Genomic DNA, 18,871 nt, shown 5'->3' on the forward strand with positions numbered 1-18,871 from the left:
CAGATTGGATCAATGGCAATTTCATATTATAAACGATTATATTAGGAAAGAATTTGGCATTGTCAGCATCCAGGAATGCGTTAGCAGAGCTAATCTCAGGTGGTATGGTCATTTAAACAAAATGGGTGAAGAAAGATTAGCAAAACAAGTGTTCTCTGCCAGGTTGGCAGCAAAACGACCCAGAGGAAGACCAAGATATAGGTGGATTGATACGGTACGAAGTGCCTTAGACGATAGAAATATAAGATCTGATAATATTGTAGTCTTGACAAGTAACAGACGGATTTGGAGAAAAATTGTAGATAGGAAGTTAGTAATGATGTAATTTTTTTCATGTGGTACTATCATATTCTGTACTGAGGTTGGGTAATTTAGTTCTTCCACCTCCATGTCTTCAAACCATGTAGTTAGGACCCTTGCTTTATGATCAGGTGAAGCATCATGCTGATGCAGGAAAGGGCCTATGCCAAACTGTTTCCACAGTGTGGAAAGAACAGAACTGCCAAAAATATCATGGTGGGCATCAGGGTTTAAAAATCCAGACAGAAACCAATAGGCCAAGTCTAAACCAGGTAAATAGAGCCCCCATACCATTATGTAGCTGCCTTCAAATTTCATGGTCAATACAAGATATTCCTGATAAGTATCAACCATGAAATTTGGAAGCAGTAGCATAATCACTCATCATTATTCCACAGTGCAATGATGGTGTTGTTTGCACCATTACAGATGATGCTAGACATTGGCAGGTGTAATCAAGGGCTTGTGATCTGCAGCATGTCCATGAAACCCAAAGGCAAACAACCACCCAAATCTTAGTTCTGTCACTGACATCAGCTCCAAAACTCATGCAGAAATCATTTGCTATGGTTGCTAAGGCTGGCTGATGATTTACTGTGACAACAAGCTCGAGAGTTCATCGGTCCCGAGCTGTTTCTTGGGCCTACTGGTTCGGGGTAGGGGAGTTTGGTAGTTTCATCATGTTTCCACTTCAAAATAATCTCGCTGACAGTAGACTGGGGCACATCAACATGGTAGAAATCTCTTGGACCGAATGACTGAACTTGTGGGCTCCAACCATCATACCGCATTCGAACAGACTCCACTTTTTTCGTCCACACATCTTGATGGCAAAGAATGTCTACACTGCTAATGCCCATGTGCCTATGTTTATATAGCATTGCAGACATGTATCCGATTCATATGTCGAGGCAACATAAAGCTATGGGGTGTCCAGACAGTTTTGGCAGCATAGTGTATATTTGAACAATCTGACAATTTTTTCAATTCTAAAGAAACTAATTTTAAAAGACAAATTTTTCTCATTATCTTAGAATCATGATTTTTTTTTCAGTTATGTCACTACTGAATCTAGTGAGCAATATCTGCGAAATCTTTTGGCACTATAACTCATTAACAGATTACAAGGCGCTGCTTAAGAAAACCCTTTGTGCAAGAAAGTTACTTTTTTTTTATCCCCATATATATATATTTTTTTTAAATATGCTACTTTTAAAACTGATGAGACATGGATTTATTTACTTCAATGTGAAAGATGGAAAAATTAATGAACAGTTCATTATGGGAAACCATTTGTTTATACAGAAAATGATCTAAGTTAATTAAACTGAATATTTGCAATAATAATACTGTAATATGCAATACTAATAATAAAGCAGTATTTTAGTGCATGCCTATTCTGAAACAGTAAAATTTAGGATTGCTAAATTTAAGTTATCATAATAGAAAAACTGTATAATAAATAAAGCTCTCTAAGGGCATGGATGCATGCTCTTGCCTTATAAGTTATATTATGTTAAACTCTTAATAAAACATAAGAATTTTATGTGACCATAAAGAGCTGTGACTATTAAATTTGTTACATAGCTTTTTCACAGCATAACTTGAAAGTTGCATTTTATAAACTACCTACATTTATGATTTCAAAAATGTAAATAGTTTACATATTATTCCCTTCTTCCATTTCAGTGTACACAAGATCACAGAAATATTTTGTAGTAGTTATCCTTTAGCACAGCCCTATATGTATAATGCTATGGTTAAGAGTAATGCTAGTTTTTATAGCAATGTTTGCTATAGTTTGAGTTAACTGTATTCATTTTTTTTTTTTTTTTTTTAAATTCTATCTTGCATGTAGTCTATTTTTTTTTTTATACTGTCCTCTACTGGTCGTTCATATGTTAATTAAGAGCCATAATTTTTGGGAAACTGTCTAAGAGTTCACCAAGTTCAGCTTAAATTATTTGATTGTAAAGAGTGCAAATACAATTTTACTTATCTCTGTTATAATTTGTTTTTCTTTATGGTCTTAGCTCACAGCATAAACTGAAGTACCAATGTTGCCCTTCTTCATTTCCTTTATGATTTCTGATTCTGTAACAGTCTTTGAGGTTTCTGAAATGAACAATTTCCACAAAATGGTAATGCATATATCCAAACATTCTTCTATTTATATTGAAACCATTTTCTCTCCACAAAAAAAGGTTCTGCTGTGAATGAATTCAAATTATTAAAAGTAAACAGCATTTCAGAATGCTTCTGGACCTTGCAGTTAACTTCAGCAGTAGGAAAGAATAGTTTTAATAACAATATAATAACAAAAGTGAATTTTGAACATCATTTACATTAACAGTTCACTGAACTGCTGTAAAATCCAATTAAAAGAGAGAATTTTCAAACACTTAATAATAGATTGTAAATTGCCCTCCATAATTAAATATTGAAAGAAAAAACATCTGATTCTGTAATTTACTGTCTGATTTCATACATTAATATTAGTCATAAATTTACTACTTGCATGGTTAAACTGATTATTACATGGTTACCAATTACAATGGTTAAACTAAAATCCATTATCCTCTTTTTGTCTGAATGTAATAAATGATTACTTTTTGACAATTTCATTTAAAGCATTAATTTAATCTTGAATTTACTATTTCAACTAATTTTAAATTTAAGATTAAATTAATGCTTTAAATGAAATTGTCAGAAGAGTAATAATTTATGACATTCAGACAAAAAGATGGCTATGGATTTTAGTTTAACCATTGTAATTCAAAGCTTAAAATACCCTCTAATCAAATGTAACTACCATGTCATGAAACCCTTCCCAGATTTTACTGGTTTAAAGTTTGTGCAGAGATGGATGAAGTTCTCAAGTCTCACTGAAAACATGCTGCCAGATGGGTCTGAAAAGTTAATTATTTCCAATGAATACTGTACTTGAGCATGTTTATTCCTGGATAGTAAGGAACATACCTTTCCCCACAACTTACTTTTACTATACTTGCCCTATAATTAACTTAATGTATAGACAGGTGTTGGTATTTAATCATAACAGTACTTCACCAAAGGAAAATTTATTGAACTTATTAATTTTTTTGGATTCAAAAATGGAAAGAAGAATGGAACAATCATGTTGGAAAAGATAGCAAGATGTTCTTTGAAAATGGAGGAATTACAAGCATTTGTGTTTAATAGTGAAAAGAAGATTAATATTTTGCAGGATTTATAATCAGCACTGTCAGAGCACAAATTACAATTTTGGTAGAACAGCACTCAATTAGATTATTGCAGAAACAATATAAATTGTAACTGAAATTTATTTTCTCCTGGTTGTTTATACCATGAAGCACAGTTATGAACTACAATGAATTCTATCATCAGCTATTATGAATTTTCTATACTATGCATCAACTATAATCAACCAGTGGTTGTCAGGCCAAACTGTAAATACCCCTTCATGTATCCTGAGACGATACGCTGTCAATTACTCAATTCTGTAATACAGTCCATGATGAATCCTACAAAAAAAATGCTGTTCAGCTTCAACAAATTTTAAGGTATCTACTTCTTGGTGTCTGTTGTTTTCAGTAAATTAAGTTGTAAAATTAACTTACATGGCATGATATCAGGATATCTATTTTTCAATGGATAACAACGTGCAACAGATATAGACAGCTTCCTGGATTCTCTATCTTGAGTATCCATCAGTTCCTATATATTAAAAAAAAAAAAAGTTAAGTTTTTTTAAACAGTACATTAAGTTTTAAAATACTTTTTTCTAATTCTAAACAAATGAACTCCAAGAGGAGCCAAAATATTAAATTAATAGATAAGTTTTTTTTTTTTTTTTTTTTTTTAAAGGTAATCCCACATACCAAATATTGTAATTCTGAAGAAGATGAATGCAGGTGGGTTAAAGATTAATCTGGGAATGCTGCTCTAGGGATCATGGTCGTCTTCAAGTCATTTTTAAATCCCAACAAGTAAGGTGATGGGTATTACATCAGGCAATAAAAATAACCTATGTTTTACAAATATCCATGCTGCAGTGGAATTCAAAACTATGCCTTCTGGTTGCAAAACAGAGATGATAACCACTTAATGATCACCATCCAGGCTGGCAAGTATTATTTGCATTTAAGATAAATTAAGATTACTTAGTTTATTTAGTTTATTAATTTATATATAAGCAGCAAACTTATCTTCTTTATATCTATATCTGGACAACACTAGGAAATATGTCTGGGTGCAACCATTAATCTTCTGTCTCACATAATGTGGATTTTAATGAACTGATGTTCCATTTTTCCAGTGTTTGCAAAAGGATAGTGAAGACGTTAACAGAAAATTAGTACATGCTTCATAAATTCAAGAAAGAAAATAATGCAACTGTGGCAATGAAAAACATTCACAACATTTAAGGGAACTTTAAGTGCCAGTGGTACAAGATATTTAGGTCTAGAGACTAAAGCCTAGCCATTGTGCTAAGGACAACCAGTTCAGGTTTGGTGAAGATATAGATATGTGACTGTTCAAGAACTTGCCTGGAAATTGAGACATTCCACTACTCATCATCTAAATACTATGTTTAGGTTATGTTATGTTATGGAATTGTATGTTTTGTCTGGTTAGGAGTATCTAACATTCAATAGACAAGTGAACTATAAAGATGTATAAATTCATTTAAAAATCTTGTAGTTCTGTAATGTAATATTTATTTTTTCCAATATTCCCCTAATGTATGGTATGGCTATTGCACTATTGTAATATTTTTCACCTTTTATGACATTAAAGTTAAGGATTTTGTGAACTTTTTTGTTTTAAATAAAAGTTTGGCTAATGATTTCATATTCCTTCTTCAGCACCTGCTCATTGGAGCACACTGTTAGGGCTCTATGTCTGAGGGTGCCGATGATCCCCAATTTTTGGGCTGGATGATGATATGAATCTTTATGTATTGGCCTAAGAGAGAAGGTTTCCAGACAATAGTGAAAGAGCCTGAAAGAAGACATATGACAAGATATGTCTTGTCATATGTCTTCTTGTCATATATAATCGAAAAGGAAGAATTATTATTTACAATCTCAATGATAAATTGGATACATTTGCATCATTTGTTTAGGTAGCTTAAGAATGTACACTACTTGGAAAAAAGTCAACGGACATCCCCATGTAACGCATCACGTTTTTGTAGCTGGTATAAATTAAAGGAATATGATGCACCCAAGTCAGTAACAACTGTGTACGAGTGAAATGGATGTGAGAAGGGAACTGACGGAGTTTGAAAGAGATGTGGTGATAAGATGCCATGTTGCAAACATGGCATCCTATCACCACAATGAACCTAGGCCATCCCAGGTTCAATTATCAATGATACCATACTGAGATGGGAAGTACAGGGAGTCAAATGCAAGTGCTAAACACAGTGGATGACCCCACCACACTCAGCAAACATGACCATAGGGCACTACAAAGGATAATATGTAAAAACTGCTATTTGTCAGCCAACATGTTGAATGCAGAGTTATGGGCAGCAACTGGAACACAAATCTGCACAAAAACATTAAAAACTGAGACTCATAAAAAGTTTCACGTATAGGACTGCAAGCCCCACATTACTCAAACCAACACAAACAGCATTATCTTCAACGGTGCAAAGAGTGTGTACAGTGTGACGTGGAAGCTTGGAAAGCTACATTATGGAGTGATAAATCACACTATACTCTCTATTGAGCAGATGGATGGGACTTGGTGTGACGGATGCCTGATGAACATCTCTTATCAGAGCGTGTAACCCCATCTATGAAATTCAGAGGTGGTGTGATGGTATGGCCATGTTTTTCTTGGTTGGCCTCAGACCTCTGTTTGTGGTGCCATGAACGTTGAACTCCAAGAGTTATCTGAACATTCTGGACAATGCAATGCATCCTACTTTTACATTTCTACAGAAATGACCATTGTCTCTTTCAGCAAGACAATATACTGTGTCATAAGGCTGCTGTTGTAACTGCATGGTTTGTGGAAACAAATGTCACCCCACTTGACTGGCCTCCATAGAACCTTGATCTGAAACCTACTGAACATCTATGGAATGAATTGGAGTGATGGGTGAGGTCAAGGGACATCTGCTCCACAACAGTCCAGGACCTCATTAGATGCCTACAAGAAGAATGGTCCAAAATTTCCATTGATCGCTATCATATGCTTATGGAAAGTATGCCTTGTAGGATTGCTGCAGTCATTGCAGTGAAAGGAAGTCCTACATCTTATTAAGGTGGGAGGAAGCCATAACTGTTTGTTCCTCACATTATGGTGTCCACTGACTTCTTTCTGAGCAGTATTTAAAGGGGGCCAAATGGTGAATATATCATCAACATATCTGAGCCAAACTTTGGACTTTAGACTTGCTGAATCTAGAACTTGTTGATCCCAGGTAAAAGTTAACGAGGGAGGGGGGGGGGGGGGATGCTAAGTGGCAAGCCCATGGCCATATCTTCTTTTTGCAGGTAGAAATTAGTTCGTCACACAAAATACTCAGAGCAAATTACATGTGAAAGAGTGCCATGATATCAGGCAGAAATTTGTTTTCACTTGTCAATTATTATCAATGATAAAGGATTTGCCACATTAGCATGATAGCAAAGTATTTGCTATCACTGCAAATGATAATAATGAAGCACAACTGACTATCAAATCTTTCTCCAAATCCTTTGGAGAAAGATTAGACTCATCCTATGCAAATGCAAACAAAGTATTCTGGCAGACCATCCACCGCCTTCGAGGGAGGAAATCGTGCACAGCAAGGGCAATTAAGGCCTCTGATGGTGCACTTTTAACAACCGAGAAGGATATCCTCCACAGATGGAGGGAATACTTTGAGAGCCTTCTTAACCCGGGTGGCCCAGCAGTTGTGGACATCCTAGAGGTGCAAATCGGGGCAATGACTAGTCTCACAGCAGAGGAGGTCCATTCAGCAATAAAATCGCTAAAATCGAGACGGTGTTCTCTGGCTGATTCGAGTGTGTCAGGCTGCTTGGATATCTGGGTAAGCACCAAAGGCATAATACCAGTCTTCAAGAAGGGAGACCAGAAGGATTGCAGTAACTAGTCTCTCTGCTCGGCCTGCCTGGAAAAGTGTAGGTGCTTGGAAAGACGGTGCAGGAGCATAGTTGAGTCAAAGTTCCAGGAAGAACAATGTGGCTTTCGTCCTGGTAGAAGCACAACTGACCAAATCTTCACTTTAAGGCAAGTCTTTGAGAAATCTTGGGAATATGCCAAGAATGTCTACACATGTTTTGTGGACTTGGAGAAGGCATATGACCAGGTTCCTCAGGATAAGCTTTGGCAAGTAGTACAGGAGTATGGAGTGGATGGCCAACTATTAGCTGTCATCAAGTACCTGTATGTATGCCCAGAGTTTTGTGTCAGGGTAAACAGCACAAAGTCTGAACCGTTCACAGTCTCCATTGGCCTCCACCAAGGGTGTGTTCTGTCACCCCTCCTTTTCATAATATTTATGGACTGGATTGATAGGCACAGCCGAGGCAGCGAGTGTGTCAGAATTGGAAGATGTAGCATTGGACGTCTGCTTTTTGCAGATGACCTAGTTCTGCTTAGCTCTTCCACAGATGACCTCCAGCAGACCCTGGATAGGTTTGTAGCTGTTTGTGCAGACGCCGGAATGAAGATCAGTGTGGCCAAAACTGAAACATTTGTGGTCTCAATACAACCATCCCAGTACACTCTACATGTAAGTGGAGTCTCAATGAGGCAAGTGGAGAAGTTTAAATACCCTGGGTCCATATTCACGAATGATGGAAAATGGGACAGAGCTAGTTACTCAAATTGGCTTAGCAAGCTCAATATTGCGGGAGCTTGGCCGTTCGGTAGTATTGAAGCGGGAATTAAGCCAGAGGGCAAAGCTGGCTGTCTTAATACAGTCTATGTCCCCATCCTCACCTATGGTCACGAGAGTAGGTAATGACTGAAAGAATGCAGACACGAATCCAAGCAGCTGAAATGAGGTTCCTTCGAGGGGTTGCGGGGCTGACAAGACTCGACAGAGTCAGAAGCTCTGCAATTCGGGAAACCCTCAATACTCAACCGCTGCTTCTCTGTGTTGAGAGATCACAGTTACGTTGGTACAGGCACCTGGTCAGAATGCCACAAGAGAGAGGCTCCCTCAGCAGACCCTCTTTGCCAAGCCAGAGGGTGGGAGGCCACGTGGAAGGCCAAGGACTCACCGGATAGATTATATTCAAAACCTTGGGTGGACACGTTTGGGAATCCTACCAGAACACCTCAGCTTGGTGGCAGAGGATCGTGACCATTGGAAGTTCCTCTTGCAGCTGTTGCCCTCACAACCCAATTAGGAAAGGTGGGCCTTGAAGATGGATGGATGTATGTATGAAGTATTGTGCATTTTTTTTTTTTTTTTTTTTTTTTTAAACTGTTTTCACTTGTCAATTATTATCAATGATAAATGATTTGGCACATTAGCAGTGATAGCAAATACCTCAGCATATTCATCTGCTTAGTATAATTTGACAAGGGATAATAATTGGAACTGTTATCTTTTGCCCAACTGTTAGGAGAGCAATATAAGTAATAAAGAAATTTAACGAAATATAGGAAAAAAAATATTATGAAGGCTTCCAGAGTCCAAGGCCAAATAATAACTGTGCTTCACCATCACAGTAATGAACCCACCATGCAGCAGTTTCTTGCATGCATCATAATACGTTTTTTTTTCTTACATTAGTTTTACTTTTTGAAGACTTGGCTTTTTTTAAAAAAAAGAAAGCCAAGTTTTCTCTTCTTCTGAATTTAAATTTATAGACCTCCAGAACAACCCTTCTTTTATTACAACTCTTATTTTCAAACTGAAGAAATATGAAAGGAATATATAAGTTCAAAATGAATGTGTGAGTAGTATTAGTTTTTAACCTGCCAGATGATGAGCGAGAATAATTACTGAAAATTACCTTCCATTTCTGATCTAAAGGAGTAGGACCATTAAGAGACTTTTTGGTTAGTCCTTCAACAAATTTTTCATACTTTTCTGCCTCAGCTATAAATTTTTCTAATGTATGACGATCAGAGAGAGGATCCTTAATTTGACGTTCTTCAGAGATACTTTCATCTTTTAAGTCAGTAGTCGAAACAACCTGAAAATTAATAAAGATGTACTTTGGCATAAATACTTTTTTAATAATAATTAATTCAGTAAACTCCCAATATAAATGAAGCTATAGGATGTACATTTTATCACAAGTGCATTTCAAATATTTTAATGCTGATACTTATGCTTCCCTGGTTGTCAGCTATTATTGCTTTCTGACAGTGATTCACATAATGAGCAATGATGAACCTCCAACGGTAATTTTTTTAAAAAATATACTGATTCATGTGCAACATTTTAAAAGAATCTGTAAATAAAGTAAATAATTTATGTTATATAAGCAGTTTTGTTTAATTTTATTTTATATCAAACCTATACACAAAAAAAGTTAAATGTTGTTCAGTAGGTTTGAAGATAGTAAATGGATAATGACCAACTGCTTATGTTCTTACAAGTCATGAAAACAAAGTTGAGGAATAATAGTGATCAGTTCAACAGAACAATGTCCATGAAAATACATACAGAAGAGAGGCATAAGTAGGCTGACCATACATACCGTTTTTTTTTCATATTTTCTGGCCATCCCGTTGTTTTTATAAAAATGTCAATTTTGTCCCATTTTAATAAAAACTATAAATATACTTTCATATTGGTCAATCATAAATTATTCATAACTTATAATTGTATATCAATATCATGGATACCAGTGATGTGTATTAACATGAAGGCACATTGTTCGATACTAAATATCGATATCTGCAGTGATTTATTCAGAGAAACTAAAAAATGCATGTTGGCAACATTTGAGCGTCTCAGACGCGCCGTATGTTCTGCTGTAGCGTTAGTTTTTGTTTTGCCTGTTATACTAACCGGTGGCTTTGTTATTCAATGCCAGTGGTTTAAATTTTATATTTTTTAAAGTTAAGTCTTATTTTTTAAAGTGTTAAGTCTATCCTTGTAATGTCAAAGAGGTGAAACTGCAGTTTTAATGTCGATCTCCAGGAAGAATTGAAATTTATTTAACTGGACAAGCTGTGCACAAGTGATGGAAGAAAAGTACAGATTTTTTTTGAAATAAGCTAAAAACGCCTAGACTTTCAAGACTTTTGTAATATTATAGAGTTTATTCTTTGTCTTCCATGAAGTACAGCACCTGTTGGGAGAATATTTTCTGTTATGAACAGTATGTGGTCAAAGGAGAAATCTAGATTAAGTGTTGAGACAATGAGGGCCATGTTAGTTGTAAGACAAAATTGTGTCATGGAGAGCGAGAAGTTTTATGATAAGATGCTGAAAGACCGAAATTTGCTGCATAAGATCACTTCATCGGAGAAATATTCATGGTACGATCGTGGTGAAATACAGTCCCCCCTCTATGTCTACCTAAATTTTTGTATGGGTTCTGTCACTGAAGAACAATGGTAAGCTCAATATGTTTATGTAATAAAACTTTTTTTATCGTCTTACTTTTTCATGAATACAGAATATTACATAACCTACATCCCGTTTTGGTCGCAAGGACATATGGTCAGCCTAGGCATAAGGGAAAATTAGAACATCTTTATAATCAAGTATTTGTTTGAAGATAGTATTTATTTTATTTTCTTCTCCTGAGAAAATAGTTATTCTTATACATTACCAAAAATTTAGAGTTCTGAACTTAAATATCAATTAATTTACATAATAAACATTGGCAAGTGCAGAGTACCTCAAGAATCTAAATTCCTCAAAGTAAGCATATTCAAATTATCGAGATATTTGGATTATCATGTTAAGAATGAAAATTAAAGAAAAATTAAAAACTACATTTAAAAATTAGTTAATAAATACATTCTAGATGCACTGCTAACCTAGTAACTAAAAATGAGTATTGGGTTACATCTTGCAAAGTAGCCATCTACCTTTTGTTATATAACTGTTGGGATGCAACTCTAGCTTGCCTCCACGTGGTGCATCCTGGGTAATGCTAAAGAGCTAGAACGACTTGGCCATCCAGACTATCTTAGGACCTCCTGGATTAGTGTACATGCAAACAGTTTATCAAGTTACAATGACAGAAACTAGGACTCATCAACCAAAAGTGCCCTAAGACTCAGTCCCTTGGACAACTGCTCAGAGTCTGCCAGCTGAATATAGAAAGTATCAGCATTGCCAAGAGTGAATGTCTTACTAAACCTCTTCATGACAACAGAATTGACATTGCCATCATTCAAGAAACCCACACATGCAATGAGTCACAACTACAAGAAAGAGGCTCCATTCCAGGTTTCAATCTTATAGGAGCAACATACCATCAGATGCATGGGGTAACCACCTGTGCCCGAAATTCACTAAGGACTATTTCATTTCCACTAGCGATGTTTCAAGCATATCTACCATTATTATAGAAGTTAACGACCTAAAAATAATTAATGTCTACAAGCTGGCCTGATGAAGTTTTGCCAGCTTTAATGCATCCTGCTGTTTATATTGGAGACTTTAACAGTTATCATACCCAATGGGGTTATAGAGAAACTGATGAAAATTGTGCCAAGCTATCCGAGTGGGTAGAGCAAACAATATACAGCTGATTTTCGATCCCAAGGATAATGGCACTTTTAACTTGGCTAGATGGAATAGTGACACCAATCCAGACGTTTTGCAACAACCAATCAAAGGGGCCTCCCAGTGCCAACCAGCCATAGTGTTTTAGGAAGATTCCCACACAGTCAACACTGCCTGTCTTTATTGAGGTGGGCCCTCAAATCCCAATTACTGAAACTACACCAATGCCACATTGGAATTTTGCCAAGGCAAACTGGAACATCAGATCTAGATAAAAATGTGTGCTGGATTCCACCACAACCTTATAACCACCGAAGATTTGTGAAAATAGTAATTTCTACAGCCAAAAAACACATCCCTAGAGGTGCTAGGAAAGAATACATACCTGGCCAGAGCCAAACCAGCGAAACACTTTATAACGACTTTCTGAATAGTGGACATTTGGATGTTGCAGATGATCTTATTGGCAGTTTAAATGAAGGTAGAAAGAACAAAAAAGTTGGGTGGTAATTTCCATCGCCCCAATGCAAAAGCTGCTGTTAGTGCCAACTGTATTGCCAATCAAATAGTGAATCTGTCCAGAGCTAAATCAGAAAAAACCCACACTAAAATAATTAGGAAGGAATTAACCAGACTTAAAGGTTGTTCTGAAGCGACCAATCTATCGAATCCATTCACCAAAAAAAACTACTTCTAGCTGCACTCCAGGAAGTGAAAACTGGTAAGCACCTGGATTTGATAATATTCACCCTGAGTTTTTAAAAAAACTCTGGACCAAATACAGTGGAATGGCTGACAAAATTCTTTTCTAATATTCTACAGAGTGGTAGATTAACAGCAGAATTTAAAAAAATCAAAGATAACAGCCATCCTGAAACCTGGAAAGCCCGCTGATATACCTGAAAGCTATAGACCTATAGCACTGCTCAGTATCTGTCATAAGTTACTAAGTTACTAGAAAGACTTATTTACAATAGAATTAGTACTATTATTATTGACATTCTCCCTCATGAACAGGCCAGTTTCAGGCTTGGGCAGAACTGTGAAGATCAAGTTTTGGACCTAACGACACATAGAATCTGGTTTCGAAAAATGCCTTAAACCTGGTGTGCAGTCTTTATAGACTTGACAGCTGCATCTGACACCATATGGAGGAACAGCATGATCTACAAGCTCCTTAAAATACTGAAATGTAAAAAAAAATCCATCTGATCAACACTGTTCTATCTAATAGAACAGGTAGTTCTGGATGATGATATGAGCAAGCCAAGAACACTTAACAATGGACTCCCACAAGGGTCAGTTTTGGTCCCTCTCCTTTTCAATTTTTATATTTCTGACCTTCCAAGGACAACATTTAAAAAATTTGCATATTCTGATGATTTATGCATCACATTCCAACACCAGAACTTCTGTACTATAAAGCACGTACTAACTAGTGACATAGAGGAGCTAAACCACTTCTTTGAGAAATTGAGTCTTATTCCAAGCACTCCCAAGACTGAAACGTGCTGTTTCCATTTGAACAAAAGCATGGCACAAGACATCTTAAGTGTGCCACTAAATGAGAACATACTAATGCACAATTTTAATCCAAAGTATCTGGGCATAACCCTGAACGGAACTCTCTCCTTTAATAGACATCTCTCAAATATTGCTGCCAAACTCAGAAATAACACACTGCATAAACTTGCCAGAACAACTTGGGGAAGAGGGGGGGGGGTTGTGCTCTCACATTAAGGACATCTGCTCTGAGCCTCAGAACCGGACTGCTGAATACTGCTCAGCTGTTTGGCTGAACAGTGCACACATTAAATTAATTGTTACTGTGTTGAATCAGACAATGCATATCATTTCTGGAACAATAAAGACTTCTTCTTCTGCACCTTCTCCCACTTAAGTGGGGTTACTGTTTGTAATGAGTCTCCTCCACACCTTCCTGTCTTGGGCTGTCACCACATCCAAGTTCTTCATCTTCAAGTCCTCTTCTACCAGCTCCCTCCATCTCTTCTTTGGCCGCCCATGCTTCCGCCTTCCTTGCACATCCATCTGCATGACCCTTCTTCCCACATATTCATCCTCCCTCCTCATCACAACCAAACCATCTCAACCTTGCCTCCTGTATTTTCGCTCCTAAGTTCGTAACTTTCACTGTTCCCCCTCACATAGTCATTTCTCAGACGATCCTTTCTGGTCACACAGCACATCCACCTAAGCATTCTCATCTCTGCTACTTTCATCCTGCTGATATTATTTTTCCTCAGGGCCACAGTTTCTATAACATATGTCATAGCTGGCCTCACTACTGTCCTATAAAATTTGCCTTTCAGATTGATCGGCACCCTCTTATCGCATAACACTCCAGCCATCTCCCTCCAGTTCCTCCATCTTCTTCCACTGTTGAACCTAAGTATCTAAAGTCTCTCACCTTCCTGATGACATTTCCTTCCAGCTCCAGATCTGTCTCCTGGCCACTGCCCACTGCGCAACACATATACTCTGTCTTACTTCTGCTCAGTCTCATACCTCTCTCTTCCAGTACTTTTCTCCATCTTTCCAGTTTAGTTCCCGCTTCTTCTCTTGAATCTACACACAACAAGATGTCATCTGCATACAACATTGTCCAAGGCGCATCTTCTCTTACCTTCTCTGTTACCACCTCCATCACAATATTAAACAGAAACGGACTTAATGCTGACCCTTGATGCAAGCCAACTGTTACTTGAAAACTTTCTGTCTGTCCCAAACAGGTCCGAACACTTGTCTTCACATTTCTGTACATTTCCCGCACCAACCTGATAGATTTCTCCGGCACCTTCTTCTCCCTCAGACACCTCCAGACTTCTTGCCTTGGCACTCTATCGTATGCTTTCTCCAGATCAATAAATACCAGATGTAGCTCCCTTTGTTTCTCTCGATATTTTTCCATCATCTGCCGTAACCCAAAGATAGCATCTGTTGTTGATCTACCAGGCATGAAGCCAAATTGTTCCTTTGCAATCTCCACCTCCTTCCTCAATCTACCATCAAGAACCCTTTCTAGGATCTTCATTGTGTGGGACATCACTTTATTCCTCTGTAATTTTTACAGTCTTGTGCATCCCCTTTACCCTTGTAGATGGGGACAAGAGTACTCTCCCTCCATTCCTCGGGTATATTTTCCTGTTGGCAAACTTTCATGAACAGGTCCCACAGCAGGTCAATTCCCTCTTCCCCCAGTGCCTTCCATACCTCCACTGGGATTCTGTCGGGGCCCACCGATTTTCCATTCCCTATCCTCTTCATGGCCTCCGTCACTTCCACTCTACTGATATTCTGCACCATCCCCTCAGAAGGCTGCCCATCTCCTCTGAGAGTCCTTGCATTTTCCTCATTCAAAAGTCCCTCAAAGTATATTTTCCATCTGTTTCTTATGTCCACATCCCTCCATAATATTCTTCCTTCAGCATCTTTGATCTGCCTCACATGTAAGATGTCCTTTGCTGCTTTATTTCTACATTTTGCTAGTTGGTAAATTTTTCTCTGTCCTTCCTTTGTTTCTAATTGATCATACAGGTCTTGATATGCCATGGCCTTCGCCTGTGCCACAACTCTCTTGGCTTCTTGCTTTCTCTCTTTGTACACCTCTCTCTGTCCTCTTCCACTCTTGACTCATCCCACTTCTGCTTTGCCTTCCTCTTAGCTGTCACTGCCACTTGTACATTATTATTCCACCACCAACCCTCCTTCTGCTCTCTAAACTTTCCAGATGTCTCACCAAGCACCTCGATTGCACAGCTCAGGATTACTTTTGAATTATGTTTCCACCAATTCTGTACACTTTCCAGTCCATCCGAAATCCTCTCTAACACCCTCTCCCTAAAACGATTCCTCACACTCTCCTCTTTTAGGCGAAACCACTTAATTGTCTTCATCCCACGGCATCCAGAAGTTCTTATCTTCGATCTTATTTTAAAGTCTGCGCACAGCAATCGGTGTTGTTGTTGTGCTACTTGATCTGTTGGAATTACTTTACAATTTGTCACAACCTTAAGATGTTTTCTTCTAGTCAAAATGTAGTCAATTTGTGAGCTGTTGTTACCACTCCTAAATGTTATCAAATTTTCTTTCCTCTTGTAGAAAAACGAGTTCACAATTGCCAGATCAAACGCTACTGCGAAGTCCAAAACCCTCTCCTTCCTGGTTCATCATTCCCACTCCGTGGCCACCATGCACCCTTTCACACTCTCTATTCTGTCTTCCTATGTGTACGTTCAAGTCTCCTCCGACAATCACCATCTCATTTTCTTCCAATTCCCTCATTTCTTCATCAAACACGTTCCAGAACTCATCTTTTTCCTCTGCTGTACAACCAACTTGCGGGGCATATACACATAATACGACCACCCGCTCTTCTCCAAGACCCAATTTCATTTGCATGATCCTGTCATTCTTTCTACCTATGTCCAGTACTTCACCCTTCATTCTGCCACACACCACAATTCCTACACCATTTCTTCCCTCGTTATTCACTCCAGAGTAGAACAATTTATATCCATCTCCCAGTTACTTTGCCTTTCCCCCCTTCACCTTGTCTCCTGCACACATAAAATGTCCAACTTCCTCTTCCTCATCATGTCTGCCACCTCTCTTCCCATTCCAGTCATGCTTCCAACATTCAGTGTTCCCACTTGCAACATCCTGTCCACCTGCTGGGCTCGCTTCTTTAACCGCACCCGCCCTTGATGCAGTAGCCCTCGTCCATTTCTCGCAGCTGTAGGGCGATGTGGCTGCGCGTCGCTTAAGGGGTACACCCTAGCCCTTATATCATTTTCTCTTCAACCTCATAATCATAGTTTGAGCTGGCATTGAAGTTTTCCGACCGGATGCCCTTCCTGACATCAACCCTTGCATTCATCCGGGATTGGGATCGGCACCTATTGAGGCTAGCTTGCCTCCTTCGGCAGCTGCATAAGACGAAATGACTTAGCAAGATAGGAAAGACTCGGCCCTAGCCCTCGAATACTCTAATAGCATCAGAGGGGAAGAAACAATTAGAGGAGAAAGAAGCAAAGAAAGAAGGGGAGGGACCAGTCTACAGAATAATATAACAGATATATATTACATGAAGTAAGGCATGGAACAATAAAGACTACTCTATCATATTGGCTACCAGTTCTGAGCCACATACAGCTACCACAACTATAACGCCAAGACAACTTGATTCGTGGGGTGCTTAAGGGTCAAAGCTGTATAACTGAGAGGAGACCGCCACATAGCCTTTAAAGGAATGTGGAGAACCGACCAGGACTTCTGACCTAATGTCCAATCCTCACCTTCTCGTGGTGCACCCTGTTAGGTATCTACCTAGATACTGAACGAATGAGGATGGGCTGGCAATTTAGGATTTAGCCAACCAAATTGTATTCTTATTGGCTTAAACATAATACTAAACGATGGTACAACACGATAGAATTTCATGCCAGCACCCGGTTAAACAAGGTCCCCGTTGCTTTCGCCAGGGAACCAGGGCGAACAGCAAATAGTCAGCTAGTGGAACAAATCCTAAAACACACCACAACTCGATATCACCAGAATTGAAGATCGGTACTAACAACGTAAGAAGCCCGATTGCTAAAGAAATGGAACTAGCTGAGGAATTAGATAAGTACCAGATCGACATAATAGGGGTGACTGAAAGAAAAAAGACTAAAACTGGTTAGATCTTTCTGAGCAAAAAATGCAAAATGTTATATTCAGGCAATGACAATCAAGGAAAAGAAGTAGTAGCCATGTTATGCAACACTAAATATGTGGCTAATCTTCTTGAATGGCAGTGGTAGGCAGTCTCAAGTAGAGTGATGTGGGCAAATATCAGAATGGGGAACTGGACAATGAGACTTATTTGTGCCTATAGTCCCACAGAAAGTTCTCCTAAGCTAGAAGTGGAGGAATTTTTTGAGGCTTTAGAAAAACCAACTGACACAATGAAAAAGGAAAAGTTGGTCCTTGTTGGGGTTCTAAATAGCAGAGTAGGAAATGATTGTCAGACATACAAAAATATTTTGGGAAAATTTGGAGAAAAGAACAAAGCTAATAATAATGGCAAATACCTGTTGGATTTCTGCTCAGGATATGGACTGGTTATTACTAACACCATGTTCCAACATAAAAATGTGCACAAATTCACATGGAGAGAAGAGGCAAGGAATAAGAAAAGTTTCAATGACAATATTATTGTTGACAGTGATGTTTTCTCTCTGGTGCAAGACACTAGAGTGTACAGAGGATTTGAAATTGGAAGTGATCACAATTTAGTCTTAAGTAGCATAAAATTGAATTTCATATTGAAAAGAATGACATGTAAGAAAGTTTTAAAACGAATAAAAGTTGAGCAGCTCTTAGATGTGAACTGTAAACTAAAATATACAAACATTATTTAAGAAAAAATGAAAGAGTTTGAGAACAGGAATCAAACCTTGGAGATTCAGTGGCAAGCTCTGAAGAAAACATTGATTGATTCTGCTAGAGAGGCATGTGGTGAGGTTGTCTGCTAGGATCGAAAAATCAGAACTCCCTGGTGGACACAGGAAGTTAAAGAGGCAGTGAAGGAAAAGAAGAAAGCATATAAAAAGTTCCTGGCAAATAAGTAAGCTTGTGCTCTTAGAGAATACAGAGACAAATGTAAGAAAGCTAATGTAAAACTAGCTAAACAAAAGTCATGGGAAGACTTTGGCAAGAACATACAAAATAAACATCAAGAAGGTGGCAAGATATTCTGGAGGTTATTGAACAAGCTCAGAAATGGAGGAAAGAGTGCTGTAAAAGGAATTAGAGATGATAAAGGTGATATGAAAACTGGAGAAAAAGATATCCTTGAAGTATGAAGTAATTACTTTGAAAAATTGCTAAATGAAACTA

At 38.0% G+C, this 18,871-nt stretch overlaps 1 protein-coding gene across 2 annotated transcripts in view; it reads right to left on the reverse strand.

Annotated features, from left to right (window-relative positions):
* Positions 1-18,871, reverse strand: part of mop (tyrosine-protein phosphatase non-receptor type protein myopic) — a 352,485-nt gene that overhangs the window by 128,007 nt on the left and 205,607 nt on the right. For both annotated transcript variants that reach the window (XM_090413257.1, XM_090413258.1), the window contains 2 exons: positions 9,291-9,473; positions 3,921-4,017 (listed from right to left, as the gene is read on the reverse strand). In XM_090413257.1, the coding sequence (XP_090269383.1) occupies positions 3,921-4,017; positions 9,291-9,473 (280 nt within the window). The remainder of the gene's footprint in view (positions 1-3,920; positions 4,018-9,290; positions 9,474-18,871) is intronic.

The sequence above is a fragment of the Typopeltis vanoorti genome, chromosome 2 (assembly GCF_054136105.1).
Source record: "Typopeltis vanoorti isolate ZY-2024b chromosome 2, IOZ_Tvanoo_1.0, whole genome shotgun sequence".
Taxonomy (NCBI): Eukaryota; Metazoa; Arthropoda; class Arachnida; order Uropygi; family Thelyphonidae; genus Typopeltis; species Typopeltis vanoorti.